The 11,166-nt window shown below is 65.5% G+C and overlaps 1 protein-coding gene across 1 annotated transcript; it reads right to left on the reverse strand.

Annotated features, from left to right (window-relative positions):
• Positions 1 to 115: 115 nt before the first annotated feature.
• Positions 116 to 10,267, reverse strand: UNC5A (unc-5 netrin receptor A; the record flags this gene model as incomplete). The annotated part of the gene is made up of 16 exons (XM_079542584.1): positions 116 to 281; positions 414 to 592; positions 662 to 826; positions 898 to 1,047; positions 1,117 to 1,350; positions 1,434 to 1,602; positions 1,761 to 1,848; positions 1,911 to 2,204; positions 2,609 to 2,797; positions 2,872 to 3,036; positions 3,135 to 3,302; positions 3,384 to 3,564; positions 3,635 to 3,738; positions 3,828 to 3,971; positions 4,093 to 4,314; positions 10,165 to 10,267. The coding sequence occupies 16 exons, from the start codon at positions 10,265 to 10,267 to the stop codon at positions 116 to 118; spliced, it is 2,721 nt and encodes a 906-aa protein (XP_079398710.1).
• Between the last annotated feature and the right edge of the window lie 899 nt (positions 10,268 to 11,166).

Here is an 11,166-nt window from a genome sequence, read left to right on the forward strand (position 1 = left end):
ACGGCACCCCGCCCGGCCACCCAGCGCCATGGGGGCACAGGCCAGGGGCTGTGGGGCAGCAGTGGGGCCCAGGGGCCGGCCAGGGCCCCCACCCTGCCCCACAGAGCCCAGGAACTCAGCACTCAGCTTCGGAAACGGCGAAGAGGGCACTGTCCTGCTTGCCCACCTCGGCCACAGCGGCGGCCAGCTGTGAGAGGTTGCCGTTGGGGAAGTGTCTGGCCTCCCACAGGTTGAGGATCATGGCCGTGGGGCTGGGCTTGGAGGCGTAGAAGCTGACATGGCTGTGGGGAAGAGGGATGGCATTGGGGTGCGGGGATGGGGATGGCCCTGCCGTCAGCTCCACCCCGTTCTCATGGGTATCAGAGTGCAGCATGAGGGCAGATGTCCCTTCCCTATCTCTGAACCCATCCCACCTGTCAAGGTTGAGTTTCTGGGCCAGTGTCCTCCAGTCAGCCCCACGGGCGCACGGCGTGTCCAGGCTGCTGATGATCTTCTGGCGGATGAGGAAGGGGATCTTGAAGGCACTGGGACCCACCAGGGCTGGGGAGCCCACCTCACTGTCAGGGACCAGCCAGTCCGAAAACCTTGTGTCCTGTAAGGCAAGTGCCATAGAGTGAGTGCAGCCCAGGGGTGCTGGGGGTTCCCCTTGCCACACACTCACCTTGGCGATGTTGCAGTTGATGGTGAAGCTCTGCCCATCGCCCTCCACCTGCCAGATCCAGATCTTGCAGGCCAGCTCGCAGGTGCTGGGGCTGAGGCGCTCCAGGGTGAAGGTGCAGTGCAGGTAGGGCTGCAGCCCGCTCCAGATGTGGTAGAAAGGGATTTCCTGCAGCAGGACATGGCCGGCGGTCACAGCTCTGGGTGCTGCAGCAAGCCCCCTCGTTGTGTTCTCCTTACCTGGTAACTGGCAAGCAGCTTGCTCTTCCAGAGGGAGCTGGGCATGTCGTGGATGGAGAGCCGCAGGTTGTGGTAGCTGTCCTTGAAATGCAGTACACGGGGGGTCCCGATCAGCTGCCCTCCCATCTGCTTCTCCAGCTGCATCACCTCCTGCATGCACAGACAGTGTGGGGCAGGGCCCGCGGGGGGAGGCAGACACCCCCCATCACACCCCAATACCTTCAGCGCGTCCTGCGTGTCGCTGAGGCAGTAGACACGGATGTTGTACTCAAGCGAGGGGCAGGCGGTGGGCGCGAAGAGGACCAGCTTGAGGCGCTTGGAGGCCGCCATGCTGAGCGACTCGCCCACCAGCGCGAAGCGGCCCAGCTGCTCGGTGAAGATGTAGCACGCCTGTGCCTCCAGCTGGCAGTAGTACAGCTCGGTGCGTGGCTCGGCGCCCAGCTGCAGCACGTCCTGCGGCACCGAGACGTGCGATGAGAGCACGGAGACCCCCTCGATCCCCCCTGGCAGGGACCCCCGCCCTGGTGGCTGCTCACCTCCCACGTCCCCTCGCACGACTGCTTCTTCAGCCGCAGGCTCCAGTGCTCAGCGCCCGCCTCCACGCAGTGCCCCATGGCCAGGATGGCGGGACGGGTGAGCAGCACGCCGGGGGGGCCGCAGCTGACGATAGGGCTCAGCAGCGTCTGGCAGCCAGCAAGGGGCAGCCTGGCGGAGGGACGTAGGGTTGGGATGGGTTTGGTGTGGTGCACAGCCCTACAGTCTCACCAGCTCCCCGGAAGCCCGGGGAAGGGCACGGGGCTGGTTTGGGCTCAGCGCAGCGGGCAGCCCCGTAACCCCAATCGCTTGGCAGACCCAGCACCTACCTCACCTCCTCGTGCTTGTGCAGCGTGAGGTACACCTCGTAGATCTTCCCTCGGGGGATGGCGTCGGGAGGGATCAGCAAGCTGACACCTGTGGGATGGGGATGCTGAGCCCATTCCTGGAGCCCAGCGGCCCCCCAGTGCCTTCCGTACCTGTGTTGGGGATCATGAGCCGCCCCCCCAGGAAGTTGAAGGTGCCATAGGCCATGTTGGTGGTGCCGCGGGGCAGCGAGCGGAAATAGCTCTGGGTGGAGAGCCGGGCCATGAAGTCAGCTCCCTCGGCAGCAGGTGAGCTGTGGTGCAGCGTGTGCCGCCCGGCGCCCAGCGGGCTCAGCAGGTGTCCATTGGGGAGCTGGAGCTTGGCAGGGCCATCCTGGCGTGGGCACAGTGAGCCCTGGTAGGTCATGGTGGTAGTGCTGAGGTCGGGCTGGATGGTGAGCAGGTTGTCTGCGGCACAGAGCAGGGCTGTGGGGCTGGGTGCCATTGTGTGGGACATGGGCGCCTCTGAGGGTCCACCTGGGTGGGACCCTATAGGGCACAGAGCCCTGCATCCAGGGTCCTTTGGGATGCAAAGCACTGACTCTATAACACAGCGCCCAGAGGGCACTCGGTCACTTCCCAGAGACTCTATAAGGTACAAAGTGCATTCCCACAGTTCTGGGGACACAAAGCACTGACCCTTTAATTACAGTTTCCATGGGGGACTCCCAGGGGCCAGACGGAGAGCACAGCTCCTACCCAGGGTCTAGAGGTCTGTGACACACTGAAACCCCATCCAGGGCCCAGAGAAACCCCGGGGACTGGAGGACACAGTGTCCCAACAGCAGCTTGAGCACACAGCCCTCACTCACCAGCCTTGCTGGGCTTGATGCTGACGGGCTGGAAGCCAGTGGTGAGGATGGAGGAGTCCGCCACGTCGGCGTCCAGGCCGCCCTTCTTGCGGCAGTACACCAGCACGCCCACCAGCAGCAGCAGCACCAGGCACACGGCCACGGCAATCAGCCCCACGTACAGCGCCAAGTCCTCGGCACCCGGGGCGGCTGTGTGAAGCAGAGCATCAGCACTCCACGAGCACATTGAGGGCCCCCCCTTATGCCCTTCCCATGGCACTCACTGGGGCTGCACAGCTCGGAGGTGCAGTTGTGGGTCTCCAGCTCCGGGCCGTGGCACTCCTGACCTCCATTGCGGGGTGCAGGCTCAGAGCACTCGCGGCTCCGCCAGTGTGTGCACTCGGCCCCACACACCGACCACTTGCTCCACTCCGACCAGTCTCCATCCACTGCGGGAACAACGGGCATCAGCCCCTGCCACCATCCCCTGTGCCCCTTCCCTGTGCCAGGGCTGAGATGGATGCGCCCATGGCGGGCACAGCGGTACCTGGGCAGAGGGTGGTGCAGGCGCTTTTCTGCACATTTTGCCCCTCGCAGAAAGCTCCCCCATTGAGGGGCGTGGGATTGGTGCAAGTCCGGCTGCGCTTCTGCCAGCCCCTTCCGCAGCTGGTGCTGCAGCCCGACCACTGCGTCCACGTCGACCAGCCACCATTCACTGCGGGAAGAGGAACCCGTTGGCTGGGGGACACCGGGAGACGCCGTGGGACATGGTGAGGAGGGAGCAGCGGGGCCGTACCATAGACGGTGATGGCGGCGGAGGCGCTGCGTCGGCGTGCCACGATATTTTTGGCCACGCAGGTGTAGTTGGCAGTGTCGGCCAGGCGGGCTTGGCGCAGCACCAGGCTGTGCTCCGGCGTCACCAAGACGTTGGCGTCCAGCGCCGGGTCCACCAGCTCCTCATTGCGCAGCCACTCCACCTGTGGGGCACAGGGATGTCACCGGGCACAAAGGGGCAGGCAGACCCCTGGTGCATCACCGTTGGCTCACCTCAGCAGGAGGGATGCCCTCGGGAGGGCGGCACGGCAGCACAACACCCTGCTCGATGGACACCTCCCTGGCTGTCGGCTCCTGTTCAAAGTTCTTGCGCAGATCTGGGGAGGTCAGAGGTGAGCAGGGAGGGGTTCCAGCACCCTGTGCCCTGTCTTCCACGAGGACCCACTGGGGCTGCCCCTGCACTTACAGGCGATGCGCACAAAGGCCTTCTGGCTCTTGGTGGTGCCGGAGGAGCTCCAAGCCACGCACTGGCACCAGTACTCCTCCAGACCAAAGAGCTTCTCCACTTGCTGGCGGGTGATCTCAATGCGCACCTCCATCACGGGCAGCCCTAGGATGGGATGGGGCACATCACCTGGGTCCCCACGCATCTGCAACCCAAGAGCGATGCCGGATGCTCCCCACACCCACAAGTGCTGCTGCTCCGGGGAAGCGGTGCCACCAGCACTCACCAGTGCTGCGGTCAGTGCTGCGCTGCGTGATGTGGTCACCTTGGTGCACCCACTCCCCATTGCACTTGAAGTAGATCTGTGTGGCGGGGGTGGCGCGGCAGGCCAGGCTCACTGCCTTGTTCTTCACGATGTAGACATCGTCAGGCTCCAGCAGGAAGTGGGGCAGCAAATCGGGGGACGCGCCCGACGCAGGGCTGGCCACCGTCACACTCTGCTGGGCGCCTATGGGGACACGGGGGATCAGCCACCTCCAGGGACACCAACGGCCCCATGTCCTGCAGCTGTCCCCCCCCTCCATGCCACCAGTCCCCCCCCTCCACATCTGTCGGCGAAAGGAGCAGCACGGTGGCTGTGCCCACTGAACCCACACCGATCCCTCATGTCTGCACTTAGCGCTAATGAAAAGCAAATGGAGTGTGACCAATAAGGGACATCGCTCACTCCCCCAGGGCACAGCACAGTGCCCGCTGCTCCCATCCCCCTGAACATCACCAGGGCCGCATCCTGCCTGCTGCATCCTATCCAGTGGGAGCCATGGGTTGCACACCCCACTCCCGTGCCACGAGGTATGGTGGCTTCCGGGAGCGGGCACATATATGGTACATGGGGACTGGTGGTGTCCCCAATGTCCCAAGGGGGGGAGATGGCATCTCTGGTGGTGTCAGGCATCCCCTCAGCATACCTGGGGCTGTGGGAGCCACACACGAGGACACCACAGGGATGGTGACACTGGGGACAGGGCACGTGGCACGGCCTGGAGGTGCCCGTGTCCCCAGCCCCACTCAGGCACCCGCTGCAGAGAGAGTTAATAAAACAGGGCCCTAAATAAGCATTTGATTAACAAACGATAAAACAGCGATTGTGTCACCGAATGAAGCTGTAATTGCTGCTGCTAATTGGCTGGTTAGGATTTAATAAGCAATTAAATGGGATGGAATGCGCAGTAATTAAGTGCTTTCGTTTGGCACCCGCCCGCTGCCCCCCATGCACCCACTGTGCCCCCACTCATCACATAGGGCACAGGGGCACCTGCCCACTCACACAGCGGGGACATGGGGGGCACTGGGGACACGGGCATCCCTCGAGGTCCTGGCTGAGCCGTCGGGGGGTGGTCAGCACACACTGCTCCCCTCAGACAGACAGGGTCTCTCCACAGCAGGGAGCCGTGCTGAGCACTCCCAGCTGCCATGCCCACCGGGACGGGCAAGGTGCGGCAGCTCATTTACACGGGGAAGATGAACGGCCACCATAACGCGCCGGTTATTACCCCATCAGCACTTTTACAATGTCACTAGCAATTAATTTAATTAAAACCCTTGTCCGGGATAGACAGGCATTTCATATTTCACTGCTTTAATGACCCCCCCCAGCCGCAGCCTGGGGTTGGCCTGGGGGTCATGGTGCGGACGTGGGCTGCAGTCCCCCCCTGGCAGTGTGGCCACGTGTGCCAGCAGTGGCACAGGGCCCTGCGGTCCCCACATCTTTATCCCATGGGCACCCCTTACACCTCCCACCAATGCACCCCGGGGCTGTGCTGGGCAGAAGGGCTATCCAGTGCCAAATATGGATGAAATCACTGCTTTGCCTCCGCACAGCAATCAAGCTGCCGGGCTGCGGCTGGCATGACGGCGAATGGGTGAGCAGAGCTCTGGAGAGCTGCCTTTCATCACCCGCAGAATGGGGCCAGAGAGCTCTGAGGTGGGTGTTTGTCCATCTCAGCTGTGTGGAGGGACGTGGGAGGCAGCATCCCAGGAGCCGCCCCAGCCACCCCCGCAACAGGGCGCCTGGTGGGCAGGGTGAGAGCAGGGGCAGCAAACTGCGGGGATGGGCACTGAGTGCAATGCAGCACATGGAGCTCCTGGGGGGGAATGCCATCCTGCCACCAGCAGGGCAGTGCCACAGCACAGTGATGGCACCGAGGGGCTTCAGTGGGGCTGCAGCCATGAGGCAGGGCAGCCATGGTGTGGGTGCTGCATGCAGCACGTGCACCCCAAGTTTCACAGGTACCCCAAGCAGCCCTGGCTCTTCCTTGCACCTCGGGCACCCTGAGAACAGCCATCCCAAATACCTTCAGGGCACCCCATGCACCAGTGATGTCCCACACACTGTGAGCACCCCCACGTGCCACGAGCACCCTGAGCACCACACATGTCTCACAGACCCCAGGCAGCCCCCACTGCAGACACACCAAGCACCACAGACACCCCACGTGTGCGCAGGGCTCCCACACTGCGCGCTCGGCCTCGCGCTCACCTGCTGCTGCGTCACCATGGAAACAGGAGAGATGCTCATGTCACCTTGGCGAGCGGAGCCACCTAACTTCAGGGAGGATGGGGGACGGGGATGGGGGGCTCTGGGTCCCGCTCCCCTCCAGCACCCCCCCTGCAGTGCAGGGAGCACGGCCCCGAGCAGCCGCCGTCTCAGCAGCAGAGCGGGTAATTGGGACGGCAGCTTGATAAATCATCGCCAGTAAACCTAGTGCATTAGGCAGGGCTTTATTATCAATTATCCCCCACCCACGTGGGCTAACGAGCACACCGGCAGCCTAATGAAGGGGCGGCGTGCCTGGGCCTGGACACGGGATCTCGGGGTTCTGCAGGGCCGGGTGCTCCCTGTGCCAGCAGGGGGGATGTGAGCACCCCTTCACCCAGCACCCTGGCTGCCACCCTGCAAACACAGCTGCTGTGTGGGGACGCGGGAAGGTCAGCGTGCTCTTGGCAAGGACGGGCTGCCCATGGGTGACTGCAGCAGTGCCACCAGCCCCATGACACCCCTGTCCCCAACACAAAGCTTCATGCCATCCCCATACCCAACGCACGCTTTCCCCCCGTCCCCGCAGTGGGGTGGGGACCCGGCTGCCAGCCTTTGCCCCCTCCAGCTGTGCCCCCCCGGGGATCTCTCCACATCGCTGTAGGCTCTGCAGCCGGCAAATTAAATCCCCAGCTGGAGCCCCATAAATCGCGCCCCGCGCCAGGCCTGGCACTCCATTAAAATGAAAGATATCCTCACACTTTGCAGGCGCCCAGCCTGCACCCCGGCAGCAGGTAATTAAAGCAATAATTGCCGCTGATTGCACCCGCCTAAACGAGGGGAAGGAGGGTGGCCGGGGGGCAGAGGATGCTGTGCTAAAGGGTGCCAGCATGGCTTGGCGATGGGGTCCCCTTGGGCAGGGGCTGAAGTGGCAGCGCCAATTCTGACCGGGAACAAAGCCAGTGGGGTCGGACGCCAACGCCGGGCAGGACTGTGCCCTACAGGTGCCAGCCAGCCCTGCAGCCACGTCCTGCAGCGCTGCAGGAGGGGATCACAGTGTGCCCAGCTCCTGGCAAGTGTGGCAGCGTCTGGGAGCTGATTAAGCGTGTGGTTGTTATGAATGAATTAGTCAGGCGGGTTTGCATGACAATGGAACTGCCTAATTACGGATTTTAGCTGATAACGCTCTCTCCATTACATGCAATTAGCATGTGCCAGTGTGGGCACAGCTCTGCAGGCTGCACCCTCGCACCGCCAACGCCGCCCAAAGTGTGCCCACGCCACAGGCACACTACAGCATCTCAACCACTGCACTATGGCACCCACTGAGCTCTGCTCCTGGGTGCCTCCCTGGCCCCAATCCCCCTGCAGGCTGTGTGCCATGCCGCGCCAGCCCCACAAGCAGCAATGGGAGCACTGTGTGAGGAGAGGGTGCCAGCTTGATGTGGTGCCTGGGGACTGCCCTAGCCCCTTGCTGGCACCAGGCTGTGCTGGGGATGGAACTCGACCTGGGTGAGCTGAGCGGCTTTTCTGGCTCTCCTTTAACTGACAGTGAAGAGCAAAGCACGCTCTGTCCCCGCTGGGAGGAGCGTCAAGGTCACCCTCAGCCCTGGGTCCCTGGTTGCAGCGGGAGGGGAACTGGGTGGTTGGACACACATGGCCCTGGTGCCAGGTCTGGCTTCATCCCACCCACAGATTCTTGCCCACAAAGCAGTGACCTGCAGCCCCAGCATGCCACGGCCCTGGGGCTGGGAGGGAAGGGGCTGGGACCTGAGAACACCCCTAGGATGCGGAAGGGATCTCCATGTGCCCTATCTGCAGGGCAGCACACAGCCTGCGGGAGCAGACACGTTGCCAACAGCCAGGGCAGGGCAAGCACTGAGGGTGGGATGTGCGGTATGCGGCCCCCATGCTGACACCCCCCAGGCTGACACCTGAGTGGCCCCAGGTGGAACAGCAGCCATGGCCCAGCCCCAAGCATCACCGCCAGCACCCCGTCCCCTCCCACCAGCACCTGCCAGGCTCCTCCAGGTTTGATGTAGTGCCAGCCCCGCGTGGCACCCAGCCAGAACAAACAGCCCTGGGCAGGTTGCGTCTGCCACGCTCGTGCTGACAGCTGGCATGGCAGCTTCCCAGCTGCCCCACGAGCACCAGCACTGCCCTGCTGCCTGCCCTGCTGCTGGGCCCTTTGTGGGATGCAGTGAGCTGGGGAGGATCAGGCTGTGCTCCGGAGGTCCCTGGAAGGGGGATGCCGAGAAGAAAGGAAAGGATTCTCAGGCATTGATGGGAAGGATTCTGTCTCTGTCCATGCCCACCCATCAGAGCAGCGGCTGGGCAGTGCAGCCCCGGCACCTCAGTGCTGGCTCTGCCCTGCTGCCCATGGATGAGCCCCAGCCCATGCAGCTGCTCATGCCCTTCCCTGTGGGCACCGGGAGCAGAGCGAGGTTTGAGAACGGTTCTCCGTGGCTGCAGGCAGGGCCCCGGCGCAGGCACCTGGGTACCCAAATCCCCCAGCATCTCTGGGAACGGGAATGGTTGTCACGCCTTGCCGGACTAGAGGGGTGCCCAAAGCGCCGAGGCCCAGCCCACCGTGCAGAGCACCGGACACGCAGGTGGCTGGGCTCCGTCGCGCCGCGGCCGGCTGTGAGCTGCCTGCCAAGCGAACGATGCTGACGGGTGAGCTCCCGCAACGCGCTACCCGGCACCGCTGCTGTCACCGCCACCCCCCGGCTGCCCGGGTCTGCCACTGCACACCCAGCACGAGACGCAGCCACCGTCCCGGCACCTCCTCTGTCCTCCATGTGGGTCACTGCGGCCCCGCAGTGCCATGTGGACGGCCGTGCTCCATGCCCAGCTGGGTGCTGGTGCCGCGGCACCCTGCGTATGCGGTGCTCTGCACCCAAAGTGGCTGCAGCCGGGGGACAGCGTGCCACCCGCTGTGCCAGCTCTGCAGCATCCCTTTGAGGATGGGGCCATGCGGGGAGCTCTGGGTGCGGGGTGCCCGCCTAGGAAGGACGTTTGCGGGGAGCAGGGGGCTGTAGCCCCCCCCCCCCCATAGTGCGGGGTGCGTACCCAACTCATCCCAACCGAGTGCCACCGCGCCTGCTCTGCGCGTCGATTCCAGGCGAGGAGACGTCTGTGGTGGTGGCAGCGGGGGGTGATGGCCGAGACCCCAGGCTGCAGAGGGACCCCCTACCCCGTGCACCCCCCCCCCGCAGAGCTCACGTCCAGCTCGGGCGCAGCTCCCCTCCCCCCAGCTCGGTCCTTTGTCTGCAGCCGCCACTTTCAGGCTAACGTGACACCTGCCAGGAGCCGCCACCATCGGCACCTCCCTCTCGCCCCGCAGCCCCCGGCCCGCCGTCGCTGGGGGGGTAGAGGAGGGTGAGCCGGCACAGCATCTCCCGTCCGTGCGTGCGGCACACAGGGGACAGCCGGGCTGCAGCGACAGCCACACAGCTCCACGGACCCCACGCCGCGGCCACCCAGACTCAGTCCCCATGGTGAGGATAACCCCGTCCCCCGCGTCAAGCCCGCTGCTCGGACGGCGACGGGGCCCGCACGCACTGGGTGAGGACCGGCGCACGTAGAAGCACCGTTTGGGACACTCAACGACCCACGGAAGAGAGAGGCCGTGGGGCAAGGGGACACGCGTGGACGCGTGGCGGCAGCGCCCGGCTCGGGGCACCGCGCGGCGGAAGATGCCCCGTTACTCCGCACCGGAGGCACCGGGCAGAGCGTACCGAGAGCAGCCCCCCGCCGGGCCCCCACCCGCCGCCCTCCCGGTGCCGCTCTCCCGGGTGACCTTGCCGAGCAGGGACTCACCGGCGGCGGCCAGCAGGGCAGCGGCGAGCAGGGAAACGAGCGCTCCCGGTGCTGCAGCGGCGGCGGCGGAGGGGGCCCGGCGGCGGCGCGGTCGCGCACCCATGGCGCGCCCCGCGGAGCGCTGCGCGGGGCGGCGCGGGGCGAGCGAGCAGGCGGCCCTCAGCGGGCCATGGTGCCTCCGGCCCCGGCCCCGGCCCCGCCGCTGCTGCCGCCCGCGCCGCGCCGCCCCGCGCCGCTCCGCCCGACGCCGCCAATGCGGGGCGGCCGAGCGCGGACCCGCCCGCGGGAGGGACGGCGCAACAGCTGGGCGCGCCCCCGCCGCCGAGCGGGCACGGCCGCCCCCGCCCCGGCACGGCGCACGGCACGGCACGGCACGGCACCCCGCTCCCGCCCCGCGCGCCGCCCTCCGGCACCGCACTGCCTACCCCGCGCACGCACCGGCGGGCCGCTCCCCTCCCCGAGCAGCCCCACGCGTGGCACAGCTCTGCACGCCCCCCCTCCGGCGCGGTACCCGGACCGGTGTGCCTCCCGCGGTGCCCACAGCAGTGGGGCTACTGGTGACCTGTGCCACCCGCTGGCAGCCACACACTGCCGTGGGTACCATTCAGCACCCCGCTGCGGGAGGCTGCCCTTCCTGCCCCTCTTCGTGGGCCTCATCCAGGGGAGAGGATTTATTGGGGTGCTCAAGCTGACATCGACCCCCATGGGAATCAGAGCCCACAGCTGCTAAGCTGCTTCTGTCCCCACTGCGGCCCCTGATCCCAGGACCAGGACCAGGGCAAGGGGCAGCGAGGCAGCAGCTCTGAGTACGGTGTGGAGGTAATTTCATTAGCAGCTTCGGGAGCAATTAACAACTGTTCTGACGCCTTCGAGAGCTGCAGTAGCTACTAAGGCAGCGCACGTCTCCATTTGTCCTGCACAACACTGGCAGTGTGGGGCAGAGCCGCACAGCCCCGGCTGGGTCAGAGAGGGAAGACCCACTCAAACCACCCACAGTTAAAC

The sequence above is a fragment of the Tetrao urogallus genome, assembly GCF_951394365.1.
Source record: "Tetrao urogallus genome assembly, chromosome: 14".
Lineage (NCBI taxonomy): Eukaryota > Metazoa > Chordata > Aves > Galliformes > Phasianidae > Tetrao > Tetrao urogallus.